At 35.4% G+C, this 23,018-nt stretch overlaps 2 protein-coding genes and 1 long non-coding RNA gene across 3 annotated transcripts in view; 1 reads left to right on the top strand and 2 right to left on the bottom strand.

Annotated features, from left to right (window-relative positions):
* The window catches only part of LOC126970260 (uncharacterized), a 29,445-nt gene extending 28,137 nt beyond the window's left edge, over positions 1–1,308 (bottom strand). The window contains exon 1 of the mRNA XM_050816089.1: positions 1,135–1,308. The gene's annotated coding sequence lies outside the window, so the exon portion shown is untranslated. The remainder of the gene's footprint in view (positions 1–1,134) is intronic.
* Positions 1,309–2,337: 1,029 nt separating this feature from the next.
* LOC126970255 (uncharacterized) lies at positions 2,338–18,537 on the bottom strand. The gene is made up of 4 exons (XM_050816081.1): positions 18,323–18,537; positions 16,832–17,008; positions 6,061–6,188; positions 2,338–3,880 (listed from the first exon to the last, which is right to left on the bottom strand). The coding sequence occupies exons 1-4, from the start codon at positions 18,411–18,413 to the stop codon at positions 3,092–3,094; spliced, it is 1,185 nt and encodes a 394-aa protein (XP_050672038.1). The 5' UTR covers positions 18,414–18,537; the 3' UTR covers positions 2,338–3,091.
* LOC126970280 (uncharacterized) lies at positions 10,820–21,085 on the top strand. Its single transcript, XR_007730599.1, has 3 exons — positions 10,820–10,846; positions 19,658–20,077; positions 20,947–21,085. It is a non-coding gene; the product is annotated as an uncharacterized LOC126970280 (long non-coding RNA).
* The last annotated feature ends 1,933 nt before the right edge of the window (positions 21,086–23,018 follow it).

Here is a 23,018-nt window from a genome sequence, read left to right as displayed (position 1 = left end):
TGGAAGTGTTGTCGAAGAGCGGTGATACGACAAATCAGGTTTTTTAGTGCTGAACGCGTAGTTTTGAGTCTTCTGGGGGTTGAATTGGAGCAGGTTCAATTTACCCCATTTCGTGACTTTTTCAAGAGGGGACTCAATAAAAGACACAAGTATCTTCCGGCATTGGTCGACGATTTCCGAACAGAGACCTGCATGGCCCGTGTATACGGCATATCCAGTACTGCCGTCTGCATAGCAATGAATGTTGTAGGCGTCCAACATATCATTGATATGCAGAAGAAAAAATGGTGGAGATATCAGATAGCATAGTGATTGCTGTTTAAGTTCGTTGAGTTATAACGTCAAGTAAACTTACGTTTATATTAAATGGTATGGCTTTCGAGCAATGCATTGCGTATTTTAATATAAGGCCTTATGATGGATGTTAGAAAAACCGTCAAATGAAGTCACACTCGGCTTGATGAATTTATTGAAAACATGGCAAGCACCAATATGAAACAATAATCTGACAATGACAGTACATACGAATGCCCTCGGTGCTATGTTATTAAATTAATCATAACAGGAAAATTATACGTATATACCAACTAACATACAGTAATATATAATCCACCAAAATCTGAGTACCTATTTTTGATAACAAATTCGCAATATAATTAATGTAGTACGGGCTTTACTAGTTACGCAGGTAACAAGCACGGGATTTTTATATATTTTAAGTTTGGGTGACGGAAATAAATTAATTCTGAGGACCAAGTTTCAAAGACATTACATTGATCATTAATTATTTTTATAGTATATGTACTTACCTACCGACTATTGTTTGTTACAATTGGATACTTTTAATTAAACACATCAACTTAAGATTGCATAGGAATAAACACTTATCTACGTTTAATTATAATAATAATATATTCCTGCGCATTTTTTATATGTTTCAAATAACTTTTATGCATCTACCATTCTACCTTAATATCAATTAGTATTATTTTATTTTTAAATAAAACATCTTGTAGTGTTTGCTTTACGAATATTACTCAGATTAAAAAAGAAAAATCTAGGTATGCTGATAACATTGTTGGAATGCATTATTTCTTCTTCTTAAACTTTCTGTAACTTATAGTTAAAGCTTACCATGTCATAGTAAAAATCCAACATTTCATTGCGTATTTATGCTAAAATTTATTAAAAACATTTATATCACATTTTCAGTTATTGGATTTACGACGAAAATTTCATCAAAACAAAGCAGTTAAATAACAAACACGTACACTGTCCGAAATTAATTCGCGATTACTGAAGCATGTTTAAATTCTCTTTGTACTGAAGCGTGATGCGGGAAGTGTCGAGGCTCGAGCAGGTTTTCTACAGAGGCGAGACAGCAAATGCCTTGTTGCAGTTTATCCAAAGTAGAGAAAGGGATAGTGCTATGGTAATCTGAGGTACTATTTACGCCACATATTATAAGTCGCCTTAATTCGTCAGTATCAATATGATATCACCGAAACCAGCACCATCTATCGGTACGTTTAAGAACTAATATAATCTAAAAATATTATAGGCGTCCTTTCCCATAGCACAAAGCAAACATTTTACCGATAAAGCTTTGGATGTAAGTCGAAGTATAAGAGATAAGAAATAGATGGAGCACTTTTAAAAAGATTTATTATTTAAAAGCATTCAGATATAGCGCTTTATATTATAGAACAGCAATCGACTAAATAATTACTATAATCCTATATAAATATTTACTTACTTAGATGTGGCTGTGCAGAAGTGGTAAAAATTTATCAATTCTGAGCGGGAATCGAACCTACAATGCTTTCCTCGACCGACAGGTTCTCAAGTCCATCCTAAGTCGTAATTTAAAACATTCGGGTATAGTTTAGGGACCAGCAGGAATAGGTTAAGAGACTTTTCAGCAGTGAACGCACAAACTTGTGTCTTCTTAGGGTTGAATTGTACAAAATTTTGTCGGCCCCATTCCTAGACTGCATAGTCTCGATTTTAGACACAAGTTTGTTCCGGTTCTCGTCGACGCTAGCCCGGGAGATGTGGACACGGCCGGTCTAGGAAGCATACCCTGTGTTGTCATCCGCATAGACACCATATGATACGTATATGAGTTTAAACTCGGAGCATACAATATTTATAACAGATTAGTTAGATTATTTTCTGCGAATTCCCTTTAACGAAGTCGACGAAGCTCATGTAAGATTTATCTTCGTGTGCTTCGAGTGCTCGTATTAAGACAGTATGCACGCTGACTCGCTATTCGTCAAGGGGCGTAAACGTTCGTTGTCGTTGTGTGATTTTCATAAAAAAAAACAACAAAGCGTGAATTTAGACATATTTATTGATACAAAATTACAAATTTGCGATACCTATAGAATTTAAATAGTGCACTATCTTAAAATTAAAAATAAATATAAATCAATATTAATGTGCATTAGAATCTATCAAGACAATATACACATCTTGGCCTATTTTAGCTTCAATTATGACTTATATACATTTTTCATCTACATATTTATTAATTACAATACAAATACATAAAAGGAATATAAATTGTGCATATACATATTGCTTAGATAATTAATACGTCTAGATAGAGTATAGTGCTGTTAGACAATCGATAAAACAGGCTATAAATACAGATATATATATAAATACTAGTTTAGTGTGTGTGAGAAGCTACGTCTTACACTCGCTATTTGTATGACACTTTGTGTTAGTGTGCGTGCATTGCTTAAAATAGAGTTCTAAAGTCAATGTTTTCGACGTTTTTACAGCTGTCACTATCTAGACGTAGGTATAAATGATCTAAGACATTGCAATAAGTATAAACGATAGTCCTGTATACTTTTATCGCCAAATTAGTTGAATACTTACATGGAAAATTTATATTATACTGATGTATTATATAGGCATATAAAACTTAATTTACTGAAGACTATGTATAATTACGAATCGATTAAAATAATTCGTAAACCAGTTTCCCGTCCGTGACATACAAAGCGAACCAAGTGCTAGAAATAATACTGATCCAAGTGGCTCAGTCCCAACTCGCAAGTCTATTGCCAATCACAGATCAACAAAACACGTACGGTCTGACACAGATCGGACAGCGGTCTGTTGTAGCCAGACATCGCCGTAAGCAGTCTGCGTGGAAGAAATGCGCACACGGCGTGACTCTTGCAGACTTCATGGTACCCAGACACACAGCACAGACATCTTCCAACGTAGAAAGCTCCTCTGGAGTCGCTCTTCGAAACCTCGCCAGCGAATCGCACGCCTCATTGAACTTAACTAAAGCCTCTCCAAGTCTATGCCTCCCGTGTACGTATACACAAATATACGCTAACAAAAAAGCTAATCTGTACCTCTCGTGCCAAGAAAGAGCTGGAACTAATGGAACTGCTATAGCAGTAGTCACACCCCTTGCCCAAACACCAGAATACAATACCTCCATACCTTCCAGTCTTTCTAACTTCAGAGCTGCCAAAGCCAGCGGCCACAGCTCAAGGAATGTCTTTTCTGTCAGCAAATAATACGTCGCAGTTATAATTGTGTACAAAAAGTTAGGCTTGTAATGATCCAAGCCCTGCTCTAAACCTAGAGTCAAAAGAATAAACGTCATTGTCACAACGAATGTGACAGCTTTTGTCCATTCCAAGACAATCTTAGTCGCGGACATAGCGAGATGTTTGACCCTGGAGTGACGAGTTACGTTAACGTACGGTGACCAGTCCTCCTTTGTGCAGATTTCCCGGATATAGTTCACGGAGTATGTGATGACATTGTAGAACATGAGCGAGTAAAGGCAGGTTAGTCGGCCTCGAGACACGAAGAGACGGTCGCAGGCAGCGAAAATCAGCAACTGAAATAAATAATTATATTTTTTGTCAAAGAGTCAAGCAAAGTAAACGATACATTTAAACAGTAATTATAGTATTATTTATATACCACATCAAAACGTGGCATTCAGATTGCGAAACTGAAGTGGCAGTGGGCAGGGCACATAGTTCGACGGACAGATGACCGTTGGGGCAATAAAGTCCTCGAATGGCGACCACGTACCGGAAGACGCAGTGTTGGTAGGCCCCCCAACAAGATGCACCGACGATCTGGTCAAGATCGCCGGAATAAGTTGGATGAGGGCAGCGCAGGACCGATTGTCGTGGAAATCTTTGGGGGAGGCCTTTGTCCAGCATTGGACGTCCTCCGGCTGATGATGAAGGAAATATTCCTTCAAACCCAAACAGTAGTAGTTTTTGACCAATCATACTGGCAGCCTGTGTAAAGAAGCGACCCAATGGTAAACATATGTAATTGAAAGGTTGGTATTATTACAAAGTAATATCAAAGTGATTTAGATACATTTACACAAGCTGGCTTTTATATACCGCTGGCTTTATTTAATGTGGGCGGCGGTGATCACTAAACATGTGACCCGTACGCTCGTTTGTCATCCTTTCCATAAAAATATCCACTAATAAACCTCTTAGCGCGTTTCTTGGAATCTTTTGAAGGATAAAGTATTTAATGATCTCTAAGTAAAATGAGTGATAATATACCATTCTACTGAATGATTTTAAAAATTTTGTCAAGTTGAGTTTTAGTGTACCTACTATCTACATTATTACTTACAAACAAACTTCACTTAGGAAATTAGTTGAATAAGTTATTTTGCGGAAATCCATAAATATAAAAATGTTATGAATGATTTGTTAAAGTCCGATAACTTCGACCGTCCATGAGGTGACATCTTTAGTATCCCGTCCCCGTCACCCCCTGTCACCCCGTCGACGGTCGCGCACGAAGTTGCCGGACTACAGTCTACATGCAGAATGGACCTAAAGCACGGCTTAGGGTTAGGGGTTATACGCGCCCTCCACTGAAGAATCGGTCCACGCTGAACCCCTTACCGACCGACTAAGTTAGGCCCGGTATCCACCAAACCTAAGAGGAGAGAAGACGAGAGATTTTTTTTATGAAAATAAGGGACGAGACGCATTACAACAAGATTCTTGAAAAATCCAAATATTGCGCTCGTCACCTTGAGACATAAGATTTTAAGTCTCATTTGCCAAGTAATTTCACTAGCTACGGCGCCCTTTAGACCGAAACACAGAAATGTTTACACATTAATGCTTCACGGCAGAAATAGGCGGCATTGTGGTCCCCTTAATCTAGCCGCTTCTTCCTGTGCAAAGGAGCCTCCCACTGGTAAGCCGCGAAGCTGTCAGCTTATCACCACCAAATCGCAGAGATGTGAGCTGTGCATAGCCTCTGCTATGCCATATCTCTATGTGAGCTGTGAGTGATCAAAATCAGTCAACTGATGTGACCAACGAAATTAGACGTCAAGTAACGCTTTCGGGTGCACAAAATTCTACAGAAAATCAAAAGGAGACATCTCCTCTCCTCTCAGCTTGATCCATTTCCCCCGAAGCTAAGCGGAGAGGAGATGTGAAAATAACTAAATCTGATTGGTTATCAAAATACATCTCCTCTCCTCTTCGCTTTGGTGGATACCTGGCCTTAATAAAGAAACTATATTTATTTGTTTTTAAATCATATTTACAAACACTAAAAAATAATATACAAATTAGGACAAAAACTTTGAACCAAAACTTCTTCTCAGCCTTATGTTGTGAAACTAGTCCACAGCGCTGGTGTTCTGTACACACCTAGGGGTTGGTTGCTAGGTAAGTAAACTTAATAAATCAGATCTTCAAAACAAAAATAAAAGTGTGAATAATTGTAAGACAACACTCATAGTTCATAGATAAAATAAGTAATTTATAATAAAACTAGTAGTTGCCCGTTGGTTTTATCAATATGTATCCTTAAGGTTTTATCTCAATAAAATGTTTAAGTAGAGATAACAGAGAGAGTTGTCATACTGAAACATGCAGGGCAAGCCTGTCAGCCATTAAGTTGGCATAGCGACATCCCATTCTGCACGGACGCACGAAAAGAAAGGGAAGATATTAGTAGGACAAGACATGTAACCCAATAACCCAACAATGAACTGAAATGGATAGGACCAGCTACCTGACTTATCATCGTGGACAGGTTATTCAGCTGCAGGAAGAGTCGTTCAGCTCTGTCTATCGGCGAGTAGGCCACCTTCACAACACTCCAGACCCGTAGCACTGGAGACTGAAGTCTTGTTGCTACCTCTGAAAAGTTATAAATAAAAATAAAAAGCTTTGTTAGAAATCGCTAATGGGTGATCGCTTCTATGGGTACCACAATGGAATAGAATGGAATCAGGGGCGTGCCTCCCATATAGGCAAATGCCTAAATAGGCAGTGCCTACTTTAATAAGAACCTAAATTAATATATAGCACTAGAGTTCCCCGCCCGACTTCGCTGTAAAAGCCTTCAGGGCTATCAACACAGAGAAGGTTTTTAGTCGGTTTCGGGGTCTTCAATACGTAAATGTATTTTACTCCTCTCGAAAAAAAAAACACTAGTGTTAAAGTTAATTTAGTTCCCATATTCTATTACCAAATTTCTATTGCACACCCAGTATAAAGTTTTAGCTTACTTACTGTTAAAACTACAAAATTGACATGTCGAGAGTAAATCACAACGTCGACCTCTTCTCGTTATGTGTGCAATTACTAAATATTTTATTATTAAGGTAGGTACTTGCATGTACGGTGCCTACCTAACTAGAAAACCAATGCGCCTGAACAGAATAAAAATTTATTGATAACAAACCACCACCACACAATGAAATAACAAAGCAAAATTGATACTAAATGCTAAAATAAAATTAACTTAATATAAAATTAATTAACTTATGTTAATGGGTACTGTGCTGCAATGACGGTCATAAAAAGGAGGTAACTCAGTGTTAGATGCACTGGCGTGGCACCAATGTGGTACTGGATTTCAGAAGCTCCTACAATTGACTCCTGGAGAAACAGTTGATAGTCGGCAACGGCGTCTATTTCTGCCTTAAAGTATGAAAGAAATATGTAAGCATTGCTGTGTTTCGGTCTGAAGGGCGTCGTAGCTAGTGAAATTACTGGGCAAATGAGACTTAACATCTTATGTCTCAAGGTGACGAGTAGAATTGTGCCGCTCAAAATTTTTGGGTTTTTCAACAATCCTGAGCGACACTGTATTTTAATGGGCAGGGCATATCAATTGCCATCAACTGAACGTCCTGCTCGTCTCGTCCCTTACTATCATACAAAATGTAGGTTCATCAAAAACAATTCAGTCAACAACAAAAAATCTCTGGTCGAACAGTGAAATCTCAGAAAAAAATGCTGATTTTCATTGAAAATAATTAAATTTTATCACGAAAATACCACCATAGGTGTATGTTAATAGGTATATTACAAATATATAAAAATGACTAGATATTTTAAAACAAAGCCTTATTTATATTCTGCTCTAAATTACTCTCTGCCCGTGAAAACTACATTAAATTCGGAGATGTGGGCTAACAGAACACAGGAAAGATTACTAAAAATCACTGATTTACTTTCTTTTGTTTTATCTTACTTTGTCACTGTTTTGTTTTTAAGTATATAACATTTATTTCATTTTTTCTTATGACAAAGGAGGACAAACTAGCGTCCAGATCACCTGGTGTTAAGTGATCACCGCCGCCCACATTCTCTTGCAACACAAGAGGAATCACAGGAGCGTTGCCTGCTATCCTAACTTGTGGCGTGTCGTGCGAAGGTGGAATTCGGCGGCAGGAATCAGATCTTCGGAACACTCCCCACAATAAATGCGGTAGAAGACACACAATGAAGCGAAGTCTCTACGCAACGCCAAGTGATCCAGTCGTTCACAGAGCATATATCTTTCACTGTATAAACACACTAGAATCTGCTGTTATATTTTATGTACATGCTTGTACCAATAAATGTAATGACGATAGAAGACGGACTTAATAAAATTTAACAGATTTAACTGAGAAAAATGGAAACTTATCCGTCACTACCGATTATTCTCTAGAATATCAAGTTTCCAACCCATTACTTCTACTGATTTGAATGAATTAATATTATTTTTTAGAAAATTCTCTCGGATGGTTTATACAAGATGCTGAATTTACTCGTAATTATTTTATTTATTCTTATTATAAATATATTATGTTCAATACAATCAATATTAAATTAAAGTGATTAAAGTGTATGTACTCTAAAATGGCTGGTACGATGTTTTTTAGTCAATGTTCGAATTATTATACTGAGTGATATTCTCGAGTTTGGTAGCTGTCGTATCAACATTTTTTTTTTCTTTTTTCCAAGACTGCTTTTAATACAATATAAATGTTATGAAATTTGAAAATTGTTTGATGTCGACAAATAATGGCAGATTACACCTCCGGTAACTAATATACCTTTATCGGATACAATGTTACCATTTCGGATTTCCAAATACACTACTCTCAACGTGAAAATGTTATCAATCAGAAAAATTGTCTAAAAAGTAAACAAAATTTACACGAGAACGTCTTTTATGTTTTGCTGTCACTTCACATTGTTCAATTTTAGATAAAGCGGTAACAATTACACGTCGATTGAAGTCGGTTCGTTCAGATTTATCTAATTTCATTCAACCATCATTTTTTTATTTCTTTTATTAAAGCCATAGCTTAAGGATTGGTCTCCGCTGCATTCCAACTAGATAACGCAGGCGTAGTCGCAAAGTGCGGCAACTGATACTACACCCAAGCGTACTCCAGCCAGTCTTGAACAATGTGTGACGTTGACGTGCCACAAGTTATATTAAATTTCGCTAATAATTAAAACAAAAATGCCAGGTTGCGTAGTAAAACATTGTAATAATAATACCTACTAGAAGAAATAAGAAAGACACTGGGATCACATATCATCAGTAAGTATTTTATAAATTTCAATGTAAAATAACACGAAGCGTAAGTTAAAAAATTTGAAAGATGCCATTGAGTGTCAAGATGCCAAGCACACAGGCATCTAATAGTTGCCGTAAAAAAAAAGCTATTGATCTTAGGTAGTGCGGTATTTAGTGTGAGTGCAGCCGAGACGAATTCTTAATCTAAGAGTAAATCAATTAATCATTAAGCATTAAGACCCTAACTTGATATTATAAATTAACTGATTATACTAAGCTGTCTGTCAAATACGAAACAGTTGACTTATAGAAGGGTCCTAGCATCTTATCGAGGGGACATATTATCTCTAATATGCGATGATGAATAACCTTTTTCCCAAAAAGAGTATTTTAACGTTTTAAAAGCATAAGTCACTCAGAAGCGCACTGGTTTATCCCGGATAATGATATTTTCTGTACTTATTGGTACATTTTATATTTCTCCCTCGACCAAAAGCGGAATTCCACGCAGATATTGTGACGGGCATAGGCTAGTACTTAATAATGAGGCTCACTTGAAAATTAGTGAACACTACCGCTGTTTTCTCTGTTAACGTATAATAGTTAGAAGGACCACAAACTAAGGTGAAATACGCAGTTCATATTTACAAAAAAAAATAACAGAAAAACAACTGACTCAAAAGCCTATTTCAAAACAATAAATCGGTGTCCTTCCGCCGCGACTCGTTCTCGCCTCTCGCCTCCTCACAACTCAAGCACATCTCACCTATAACTATGTATGTAGTTATGTAACTAGATAGGTATGTACCTATCTTAGATGACACCGACTCCAAAAATTACAATAATCGTAATTAGAATTAGATTAATTAATTGGATTGTGTAAATACGCAATTATTTTTATATTTTTAGTGCATATTATATCTATTGTTTTGAAATAGTGTTTTTGAAGTCGGTTTTTTTTGTTAAAAAAATATATTTTATGATTTTTGATGAATTTGAATTACACTAACTAACAATTCAATCATGGATTCCGGCATCAGAACCTAACCAAACTCTCACCAAACTATCTTTGAAGTATATCTTTTCCAATAAAAAAGGAATCATCGAAATCGATTGGCGCGATATTGAGTTATTCGTTAATTTATCATACTATAGCAAATTTAAGACTTTTATGTTTTTCTCATGGATGCCATTGTCAGATCTGGACCAAATTACAATGGACCACACGGGAAGCACCAGCTCTCGAATAAAAAAAGAATTATCTATTTCGGTTCACCCAGTCAAAAGTTTTGAGGTAACAAACATAAAAAATAAAATACCGACGAATTGAGAACCTCCTCCGTTTTTGAAGTCGGTTAAAAATGTGAAACATTCGTTCTCAAATTAAACTACACAAAATTCTGGATGAGTGAATCAAGTTTCGAGTTCGTGTAAGAATTGATTTGTGATTCCATTAAGTTGAAATCTCAAATATTTCCTGGCATAATAAAATATCCGATGGAATGCGCTAAAATTATCATCAAAACCGTACGATTTCCGAGGTCTTTAACCCAGCGGTAAATTCGTTCGCAGTTTGAGATATGGTACAAATATTGATTAAAAATTATAAGCAGTATAGATTTATATTATACTAGATGCTCTTCCTGACATTGTTCAGGCAGAAATTTTAGGCGTAAAAACTATAATTGGGTACCTAATTTAACATTATTACAACTTACGAGGGTTTGATTTTTTAATAAAATATAGCTCTGTGATAAGGTATCATTCTACTGGTGAAATAATTTTTAAAATCAGTAAATGGACAATTTCGAAAATAAAATAAAATTGTGTATAATAAAATTTAACGTGAATGTTTCTCTTTAGCATAAGCCTCTCCTTTGATATCTTGACAGAAAGGGTACAAGATAATTTATGATATAAAAGGAACCGCAGGCGAAAGCAAATCAGTTCAGAGCTCAACTCCATCTGAAGACACAGCAACACAGTATTTCTGGTACGTATACTAAGGATAGTTTATATAGGGGATACTACCGGTCTACGAAGCACATCTAAGTTGGTAGCTAATCAGATTACATGTTTCGATATTAAAAATTATTACCACAGTAATATAAATAGGTAAAAGAAATGCTTAAATGCTTAAAATGCTAATTCCTTGCGGAGTAATAATCACGTATATATAATCTTATGTCTTTAAACAAGAAATTATTGTATATAATCTGAATCTAAGAAACGGCTCCAACGATTTTAATGAAATTTAGTAAACAGGTAGTTTCGGGGGCGAGAAATCGATCTTTTAATGCGAAACAGCCACAATAACATAATACAAAGATAAATTTCGCCACTATATACAAGACTATAATAACTCGGATGGGACATTGGGTGAGCCGGAAAGCAGAGAAGATCCCGGTTCGAATCCAGATGTCCGATGATAAGATTTTTTTGTTAAAATTTTGAACATTCTTTAAAATCCAAGCAGGGCTCGGTCGTCCAGATATTATATAATCAAACACGAGTAAATAGACTTACCGATGAAATGTAATTATTATTAGAGTATTAAATTTACAGTATTATTTACACACAATAGCGACACTTATTTTATTAATATTAGGTTATTATAACCAGATTGTCCATTTTACTAAGGTCGCAGTAATTATTTTTATACAGAATTCCTAAACAATTTATTTTAATAAACTCAACTTCTTAAGTACTAAAAAGTGTGTAGATATAGAATTTTAACATTTCTATTATATTTGGAAGATTAATACGATGTACTTTTCAGACTTTATGCTCTTAATAGTTATTTATTCCTTTCCTAGTTGCTATTAATAGTAATTTTCATTGTTATAATACTAGAAATAAGGGATTGCTTGTATCTTATTCTAGTGGGCTTCATAATAGCTTTAAGGGTAGCTTTTTTTTCATACACTTTTATAATAAAGTCTCAGCCACTGTTGCATTAAGTTAAACAATTTTAAATGTTTAATATAAAAATGGCTCTGTCGTAAATCCTACTACTCCACAGCTGAATATCTGTGTGATCGGACAGCCTGGGGCTACTAGATTATGATTATAATATAGCAATAGCAATGACAGTATAATATTGTATATTTTATTAAAAAGAGCGCGAAAGAAAGAATGCTGGGAGAGCTTCTTACGCCGCTTCTTACCTCTCAGACCGCCATTTGTTTCCGAAGCGGTAGTAGTATCTAGTATATTAGAAATGGCATCAAAAATAATTTTAAAGGAATCAATTTTGATGCCTTTTATTCCTTTTTAAATTTCGTATTTTTCAAATTCAAATATTTCGCTGAATACATTTCATATCTCTGATTTTCTTAAAACAATTAATTCTCGATATGTTCGTGTTATTGATTGGCTTCATAAACCTGTGCAGTAATTTTTGTATTTAGTTTTTTGGTTATTTTGCAAAGTAGGTTCTGTTCATCTAGGTGGGTAACGACTAAGGGGTATAACGGTAGTATTAAGTCCATCTTATATATCATCTTTGTGCTGCAAAACGGGTTTTATTCATCATTCATCCTGGAGAATCGGGTGAAATTAGTTGAAAAGTAAATATAAATAAAATTGTATATTATGTGCCATTAGCGAATTTTCTATTAAGTGTTTTTATCATAACGTTTATTACAAGAAACAAATATATACTTGTTATGCCTACTACTTGGCTTTTTGAGTTATTAATTATTTTGTAAACATATACAACGTGTTAGAAAATACCCCGTAAAAACATAATTAAATAACACAGCCAAAATTTTTAATTTAGTCAACCCTTAGTAACCTGTCATGTCAACGAACCAGATTATTAATTAGAAAGGCCTACGTACCTATTTTACTAATAATTGTCTACTTTGTTTTTCTACTTTTCATTCATAAATGTTTGCTACCTGTTATACAGCGTTACTACGGTTCTTTAGTATCGTGAATGGACTCTTTATAAGGCCACATTTAACCTCCTTTCGGCTTTACGAGTGGTTTTGTAATATCCTGTATACAATATTGAATATGATTACATGACGAAAAATCTATAATTAAGTGTAGTAAGAATATATAAGCGCTTGGATTTTCAGTATCCCAATTTGGCTATTGAGACGTGTTGAGAACAATGTAGTACATTTTACATTCTCTTGATGCAGTCGAAGTAGCCCCAGTAACCAACTGATTTTTTTTCAAATATAAATGTTGAAGTACCTACATTGTGGAGCTTTACAAAAGAAAGCTAATAATCCATGTATTTTGAACGGCAAATAATATGAAAAAGGTATATTTGACGCAAGTCTGCTGGCGTTACGCCAATTTCCGTCGCCCATTGAGCTCGGAATCGGCAATGACCTGACTTTCCGACCACAACACATACTATGTGTAAACAATAATTAGTGTACGATTCAAAATATATTCTGCTTTTTTGCGTTCCACAATGTATAGATAGTGTTATCTAGTAGTCTAGTCGACAAGTTGAAAATGGTACAAAATAGAGATACTGCTCTTAAAATTATGTGCGATAGCTCATTAGATAGATCCGGAATGACGCCTAGAAAAATGTAAAAACTGCAAAAGTTATAAAAAATTAAAGATGAAAAAAAATGGTATTTAAGTTTTTGTAAATTTTTCATAAACTATTAATATTTAAGAAATTTCAAAAAAAGATTCTGAAAGAGGACGAAATTTCCAATTAAAAACTCCACATTTCCGGAACACTGTCTCCATTATTTATGATTTTAATTTAACGCTGAAAATAGGTCTGCGCGCGACATGTTTAGGTTGCACGCGTGGCGTCAAAAGCGAGTACGGCACATTAATTAATTTATTTAAGGTATTGAATATTTTTTTACCCTCAGTCTATTAAATAGTAAGTTTAATTGTACGATAATATTTTGTAGCCATATTTTTATGATAGAAAAGTCTGCTGAGTTTGTTGCGCCCATTCTTCTCAGGTCTGAGGCATACTTTTTGGAATGGGCGGTAGTTTTTGACTTTCAATAAGTGGTATCACACCCTATTTTGAATTCATATATGAATACATTGGCTTGTAGATAAGTCGTTAATGTGTATACATTACAGCATAAAGCGACTTTGCCCTCGACGTTCCGCCCACTATAATATATTAAACCGAACACCGACCATTGGAACAATGTCAAATAACTTCCTTTCCTAGATCCGGTATATTATTAGAATGGTCGTCTTTCCATTGAACATTGGAATGTTCAAAACGAATTCACAAATCTTTATACTAATAATTAATGTATTTTTTTTTTGTGAAATACTAGCTTTTACCCGAGACCTTTTATATGTTAGGATACTTTGCAAATAATACACACACGAACTGCTCTTTACGCCTGCTCAGCGCTCTTCTACGACACAGCGCATATCCCTCATTGTGTCAGTCATTGTGGACAGTCTCTTTAATAGTATTTCCCTGCGAACTTTAATCTCGTATTTCATCCCCATGTAGGACTAAGTTTCAAAAAGGCTCGAACAAATTTGCCTGCCTAAATACAAAGGTTCATGGTTTCATCTCCGAAAATGACGAATTCCCATGCAAATTTTCATCCCTTATTTCAACCCATTCATGTCTTTTTTTTTAAATGTTAGCTTTTCCAAAGTCTAGTCTATTTTTGTACCAAAAATAATCAAACTCAAATTTGGAGCTAGGCGTGAAAGCGAAAGTTTATTCGCAATAAAAGGGTTTATGTCCTATTCAAAGTTATATTCTATCTCTGTATTAAATTTCATCGAAATCGGTTGAGTAGTTTAGGCGTGAAAGTGTAACAAACATGTAGTTCAACATTCACATTTATAATATTTGTAGGGATGTTAGGAAGGATGGTGGAAATGTTGGGATGGAGATGGAACTAGGTGTACATATTTTCACGTTAAGGTTAGCGTACTGGGCCAGGTAATGAATACCAGGTATAAATGAGCGCGTTTGTTAGGACTGGAGGAAATAATATAATATACTAACAAATAAAAGATTAGAAGAGCGCGTGTGTGTGTGTGTGTGTGTGTGTATTCATGTGTGTGTATTCATGTGTGTGTGTGTATGTGTGTGTGTGAGAGAGAGAGGGAGAAAGTTAGAGTGTGTGAGTACTGCGTTTTTATGCGTTACGTAATATTATTATTTTTACGAAAATGTTTTTATTTCCGTTTTTTAACTTAATTCTTGATAAGTGAAATATGTACATCAAACTCAGCGTACTGTTTATTATAAGGTCGTGACAGACGCGGAATTAAGAAATTTTGGGCATATTTTATATTAGATTTGGGAAATTGCAAAAGGCGCGTGTGACACGATCTTAAAAATTGAATAAGAATCACAAAAATAATACAAACGATCATAATAATAAATTTAATAACCGTAGGTATTGTTTGTTTACTAAATTCCTGTGGCATAACCACTGCATAGGTCAGTTTGGCTCTTCCCCATGTTTATGTTGTGTCTGTTCTTAAACACTGATCTATATTTAAGTTGTACGTATTTACGTTCATTCAATAATCTCGTCAACAACGTTAGAATCACGGACGAGTAAAAAAAGAAGGACACCGCGTCGTGATATTAGCAAGTGAAGCACCTTTATGCAGTGTGTGTGCGGTTACGGGGGATACTAGTACACCAATTTTTTCTCCCTTAAATAATTATATATGGCCACAAATACTTATATAGTATCGTTTTTACACTTCTTTACAACGCACGATGGCATTTTTAATATATTGCATTGAGACGCAAACTGATCTGTCACAGATGATGACAATTCTCATAATGGCCGCCTATCGGCCTGTAGTAGTATAAGAAGCTATGTATTTACACGTTAATCGGCTTGTTTTGGTGCTACACTGTTATGTAATGTGACACGGTGTCCTTATTTTTTTTAGTAGTCCGTGGTTAAAATATGTCGGAGAATAACAGACAAATATTGAATTAGTAGTTAACTAATACACAGCCGCGACTGTGTTCACATATTTTTATTTATTTATCTATTTATTTATAGTACAACCAGTGGTTGTTACATTCTAATACGCTTAAAATATATCGAATATTAACAAAGTATGAGTTGAATGTACAACAAATTAAGGTGTCACAATATGCATAGTCTTCACTTCCGTGACACCAAGAACACAATAATATAAAATAAAAATAAAATTATAAACTCAAGGTGGGTAAGGAAAAGTATATAAAAGAAGAAGAATCAATATTCTGTCCGTATTACTTTTTGTGAATAGATTGAAATGATTAATAATTAAAAATATGTGATCTATTTTCTCTCACAATCACATAGTAGACAAAGTTTATTAATGAACGAAGAAAATGTAAATCTTGATTTAAAATAGTGGCAATGAGATTCTTGCTACTTCTTCTCATTAGCTCAACCCTTTACGAAGTATCAGTAGATTAAATAGGAAAAAAAATGTTTTTTGACATTCATAAGTGACATTTCCGTGACCTACATGAATAAAGTGATTGTGATTTGATTTGATTAATATCAATATTTAGACATTGTTTTAATTGTGAGATGGCAGTGCTTGAAATAGGTAATGAATACCTGTGCTACAAGTCACCAGGTCCCCAAAGCACATGCACATGGTTATAATGATGGAAAGGATATAAAAAAAAATATTATAATGTACCTAACTCAAATAAAGAAAACTTAATTAGATAAAGAAAGTAATAGTTGTTAGTGAGGGTGATGTTTATAGCTAAATTTATATACATAGTAAAATCAACTTCAAATATTTTTTTTCAAAAATAAGTACAAATTGTGTACGCTTTGTAGACTGTAGCAGGAATATTTATTTGTTAGTCGGTTTGTGTGTGATGTGTGTTGTGTAGTGATGTCTTTTTTGTATAATTTCATTTTATTCAATAAAAAATTAAATAAATGAATAGAAATTCACAATAATTTTCTTCTCCTATTTCCCTACTCAAGAATAAGAGTTTGTTTTCAAGACTGTCGCCTTTTCCACTTACTTCTGGCAATCTTCGCGACAGCAGGGTACCACCTCGCTGGATACTTGTAGTTAGCTGAGATCAGCACTGGCAACACCAGGCACGTGTAGGCGGCCATGAGCCACGCACCTCCCAGAGCCACCAGGAGACCACGAGGAGCCCAATATGGCAGCAGCAGCACCAGGGATATAAGCCATACTGAAATACCCCACGTATCAATATTTAATCACATGACGCAATCCACCTTAAGTCTCACTGTCGTGCGGTGTCATGTGATTGGGATCGCTAGGTCATATTGACCAGACTTAGGGCACTTGAAAATCCCAAAAATTTCTGAGCGGCACTACAATTGCGCTCGTCACCTTGAGACATAAGATGTTAAGTCTCATTTGCCCAGTAGTTTCACTAGCTACGGCACCCTTCAGACTGAAACACAATAATGATTACACATTACTGCTTGACGCCAGAAATGGCCCCGTTGTGGTACCCATAATCTAGCCGGCATCCTGTGCAAAGGAGCCGTGAAGCAGTAATGTGTAAACATTACTGTGTTTCGGTCTGTAGGGCGCCGTAGCTAGTGAAATTACAGGGCAAATGAGACCTAACATTTTATGTCTCAGGGTGACGAGCGCAATTGTAGTGCCGCTCAGAATTTTTGGGCTTTTCAAGAATCCGGAGCGGCACTGCACTGTAATGGGCAGGGCGTATCAATTACCATCAACCGAACGTCCAGCTCGTCTCATCCCGTCATTTCATAAAAAAAAATACAAATCTATATATTTATTCAAGAGATATTTCCACCTATATATGACTCATCACAATATCTTTGGAACTTTTATTAAGGTGTAGAGTCTTGAAATTTGGTAGGAATATTCCTTTTGCCGAGTAGAAGTTCAGCTAAGAATGGATTTCACGAAATTTCATCCGCAAAAGGTTTTTTTTTAAACAGAACAACGTCTGTTGGGTCCGCTAGTAGATCATATATCGCATATATTTATTTACAACAAAACAATACATATATGTATCACAAGGAAGATCTGAAGTAGGCTGATCCGTTGGCCGAAATGTTGCCACTTGTACTATTATATATTCTTTGCCAGAGCTTAGATATTACTTAGCACATTCTCCGCACCTCCTGATAAATTCATTTTACGGTTCTAGTGAACAGCTGTTTAGGCTAAGTTAATTTTACATTCAACTGTGTCAATATTTGCTACATTCAAATTACTACGATGTATTCAATCGCTCGTGATGTAAACTACGTCGCTACGAGCAATTCGATACGATGTAAATCCGAGAAAAACTAAATCTAGAAGAGACAATATTAATATTAAATGTTTACAAAATTTTACATTTTAATCGATTCTATTACAAGAAATTTCTAGAAAGTTTACAATCACCAAATTCAAACAATGGATTCAAAATATTGCGTACTTTCTCTACGAGCTTAGGCAATGAGAAACGGACTTCGTGACCAACATTAGTCATTAAAATGGTGTGATTACTACGTACCGATATTTGCAATTTTGTCTTCAGATTTTATGTGAATCTTCGAGAAAGAGTCACTCCTTATACGCCCGCGCACTCTAGATATCATACCCATTTTACACAATTATTTATCAAATAATAATAAAGACTTTGGCAATAATTAAATTTGTTAAAGTTTTTACACGACGAAAATACGCTCGAATTGCACCAAGATTTTCACTCAAATGGCAGCAGGCGGCGGGAGGGAAGCGGGCGGGGGGAGAGGTTTGTGACGTAGGGCGGGCGGCGTGCGCGCATTTTCTTTAATGCATATTTACATTCACACTGCCAATTAATTTTTATTATTTTTCCTTTACAACAACACTGACGTGATCTCTTATAGTCTTTAAAAATACAGATAGAGTCTACGCTGGAAATAATTGTAATATAACTTATAAGCTTCAAAAAATAAATATAAGAATATAAAAAAACATCCATCGAATTTTACTTCTTAATCCGATATTTTTCAAGTGCGGTTGGCTATAAACTATTTCAAAAATTAGATACGAGTAGTATTACTGTATTTTGAATGTTTGTTTTTTTTTTGTATGAGTATTTTACTGTACTTCTTAAATTTCATTGAATACTAACTGAACCGACAGACGTTGTTCTGTACATAATAAATAAAATACTTTTTTTTATGAATTTGTCAATAATATTTCATAACTCATTGTTGTTATAATGAAATTGTTTCACAGCAGAACTATCAAACCGTGCGTCAATAAATTATCTGATAGAAAATACGTCCATACAAAACAAACATTGGAAATAAAAAAAAAAGATATAAGTAAGATGTTAAGTCTGATTTGCCCAGTAATTTCACTAGCTACGGCACCGTTCAGACCGAAACACTATAATGCTAACACATTTCTGCTTCACGGCAGAAAAAGGCGCCGTTGTGGTACCCATAATCTAGTCGGCATCCTGTGCAAAGGAGCCTCCCACTGGTAAAAATAATCTAAAGTAAAAATATTATAATAATCACATGAACAAGCTTATTTAAGTTGGTAGTTTAAAGCCAATTGCATTTGGTCTCGATCAAAGGTTATTTTGAATCAATGTCAGTGACTTCTGGAGCCTGTGTGTTTATTTTAATATTTCGTTTATTATGATTACTGCGCTCCAAATAAAGCATCGTTCCTGCAATTTTGAACACAAAGCAATATCTGTATTATTCTAAGTTGAATTTTTGTAGTAAATTTCTGTTTGCTTCACGGCAGAAATAGACGCCGTTGTGGTGCAAAGGAGCCTGCCACTGGTAGCTTCAGTTGAACGATTTTACAGAAATCAATTATTTATTTTATCACTCTATTCCCTCAGGACTCCAAAGATGCAGCCCATTCTGTGCATACTTCTAGCGTTACTCGCATCATCGACTGCTCTTTACAGAGGATATGAAGACAGGAACCTTATTGAAAGAGACGAACCAAACATTTCTGACGGGTACCTACGCTAGAAAAGTCTTATAAATGTTCAATGTTATCTCTGGGAGACAGCCGTTGTATGCATTTATAGACATCCAAAAAATAATTGCCTGTATTAAATATGAGTAGTAAAACTTGCTATAAATTATTTATTTATTCAAATTAATTTTGGCTTTGCATGTTGTTGTTTTTATTTTATTAGTTTCACATATTATTTTATTGTTCGCAAATATAAGTTCTAGCGAAATTATGTTGGAGTTATACAAGATACAATTAATGTGGAACAGCTGAAGCTACGCAAGGGCATAAGGACGCGGTAAGTAGAATATGATTTTATAACATATTCGTCAAAAATGCACGTGTACGGCTTGATATTCGTCCCCGTCCATTAGTCTAAATTACCTGTAAGTTGTGACAGTGTCATCGTGAAGGCGGGTCTAGGCATACACTTCAAAATCACCAATGAAAATTACAGTTTGCATCCTGACGACAGGCTCCGTTCATAGGGTGTGTCCAGAGATTTGAAAGCTGCAATACGTAGGTACTACCAACTACCAACACTGCGTCTTCCGGTACGTGGTCGCCATTCAAGGACTGAACTGCCCCGACGGCTATCTGTCCGTCGTATTCTGATTCGATCTCGCAGGGAAACTCCGAGCATAGCCCTCTCCATTGCCCGCTGAGCGACCATGAGCTTTCTCGTAAGGCTCATAGTTAAGCATTCTTAACACCCGGATATTCTCGAATAAAATCTAAGTCTACGTGAATATGCAAGGTTCCAAGCCACGATCCAACTCACGATCTGTTGCCAAATTAAATAATATTACAACGGAAAAAATAAAAGCCTGGTATTGACAGACAATTTATTTCATTGTAAATACTACATTCTAACGAATCTATATTAACTTAATAATGAGATGAGCTTACGGTAAAGGAAATGAATTTAAATCTGCATATTATATTTCATGGTATTAGTATATTAAATTCAAGTATTCTTACATGTTTCAGTGTGACAACTCGATGAAAATTGAGGCATCTGGCCACTGTTTATGACATAATTATTCTAATATTAAACATTTTATTGAGATGAAACCTTTAGCTGCGAATGCAACCGGCAACTACTAGTATTTATACAATAGACTGGAATATTGTTTTATTTTTTTAAATTATTGAATTCGTTGACAGGACTCTTGTAGAATGTCCCGTCTGTGAGAACACATCATGGCTGCCAAGTCGCGAACAGTGTAACATAGTCAAAGGAAATAAGAGATATAAAAAATGTGAGAGAGGCACGTACGTCAACGAAGTTTGTGGTAATCGTCTCGACTGTTACCGGGTAAGTTGATTCGAGCATCGAGAGTTAGGTAGACACACACACACACATAGCTCGCATAGATAAAGTGTATTAACGATTAATAAATAACGCAAATTTAATGCCACAAAATTTTTACAGGACATTAGTCCTGTGCTGTGCTGCCGATGAATGATAAGCGGTCCCGTGTTACCAGATACCTTAAAGAGGTTTTTAGTGGGCAACAAACCCACGCTTCAAACAGCATCTTAGCTTTATTTATGGTTTTTGTAGATTTTCCTCATCTTACAAAATAAAATCTTGTCTGGGGAACTATTTTAATAGAAAAACTTCCTTCGATACACTATTTGGTTATATAATTACCAAACAATTAGTTAATTGAACGATGCGGGACTCGAACCCGCATCCGCTCGCGTTGCGTGCGAGTGCTCCTTCGCTGAGCCAACCGTTCGAGTCGAGGTTGTGACTTTATCTACAGGTTCTACTTTACAGTTGATAACCTGCTTAACCCCAATATTTTGCATATTAGGAAATTGTGGAATCACGGGATTCGAGGCCCGCATCGTGAATACATTGTTTATAATTTGTGTTATTAATCCCAAAAGTTATTTTAAAGTGATAACCCTCACTTCTTTATTCTCACGTATTTATTAGAGAGAAAAACTTGATTTATATAAAATTAAAGTAACAAAACCAGTATTGTATTCTTAACTGCATGTTTCCTACAGGGCCCAAATGAGCAGTGCACAGAGAAAATGGATTTCGACGTGTATGGTCAGAAATGCGGGCACGGGTACTACTGCGACAGAACCCTCCACGTCTGCACAGGATTGGGCTACACTATCGACAGCAAAATCCGGCTTCTGCTCAACGACCTTCAAGGATTCCGATACCCTCTCCACCCCAACCTTGATGAAGACTCTCCGCAGAAGTCCATGTTGCTACTAGCTTAATTTTTTAATAATAAAAAAAACATGACATCTGGAACCATAGACAACTGCTTGATACTTTTTTACTCGAATAAATGACATAAAATGCCGGTTTGCATTTTCAATACTCACACAATTGTAATTTTTTTCATTTCATTCAAACGTTTCAAATCAAAGTAATCCTTGCCGTAAAATCTTTTATTAATGTCATATTATCATCCTTAATTATGGTCAGAACTCGTACTTATAATCTTTAAAGTTAGACATACTTATTACTTTAAAAAGCCCCCCTCCCTTGCTGGCCGTGAAGGGCAGAATACTAGATACATAAATGAAGCTTGTGCCACCGTGATAGGTTTGTGTTTATTTTTTTTTGAAGTGAAAAATTTTGGCGCTCATGAGGGGTAGCTTTTTACGGATTATAATAAAATCACTTTTACGAACCACTTGAATAGAATATATATATATTCAATTATTTCACTATAATCACAACTATATACAAGTAACATTAAATGATTTAAAACAATTGGGCAGTAGGATGACCAGCAGCTAGCACGTCCGATACTTTCGACTGCCCCAACAAGAAGTGACCAATAGTCGAGAGCAATTCCTAACAGTTACCCTACTACCAACCTTAATAATACGAAACTACCAACATCATAATAAAGAGACATCACTAAGATTTTGCATGTGATTATATAATATTACAATTACTAAAAATATACTAAATATAATAATTAAATATCATTACTAAAACAATATAATATTAACAGATACAAATGATTCTATTAATATTATCATAACTGAATGTTGGAATGTCGAATAACCATTACAGGATGAAACGCAATTGTGAAACAAAAATGTGGGACGTATTTAACCAAGAAAAAAGAGAGAGCGATGAGTCCGGTTGAGAGAGAGTGATAAAGGGCGAACGTAGTATGAAGGACATAGCGCAACATCTTCCCTGCTAGCTTTGTTTCATGTAGCTTTAGCGCGCAACCACGAGTAAAGGGAAC

This window comes from Leptidea sinapis, chromosome 20 (genome assembly GCF_905404315.1).
Source record: "Leptidea sinapis chromosome 20, ilLepSina1.1, whole genome shotgun sequence".
Classification (NCBI taxonomy): domain Eukaryota; kingdom Metazoa; phylum Arthropoda; class Insecta; order Lepidoptera; family Pieridae; genus Leptidea; species Leptidea sinapis.
The sequence above is the reverse complement of the archived record's forward strand: the minus strand, read 5'-3'. Positions and strand labels throughout refer to the sequence as shown.

Coding starts and splice junctions, on each gene's coding strand:
- LOC126970255 (XM_050816081.1), bottom strand. CDS start 18,413: ATGGGTATGATATCTAGAGTGCGCGGGCGTATAAGGAGTGACTCTTTC. Junction 6,189..16,831: donor TGTCGCGAAGATTGCCAGAA/GTAAGTGGAAAA, acceptor ATAACTTTTCAG/AGGTAGCAACAAGACTTCAG. Junction 3,881..6,060: donor TGTCCACGATGATAAGTCAG/GTAGCTGGTCCT, acceptor TATTTATTTCAG/TTGCTGATTTTCGCTGCCTG.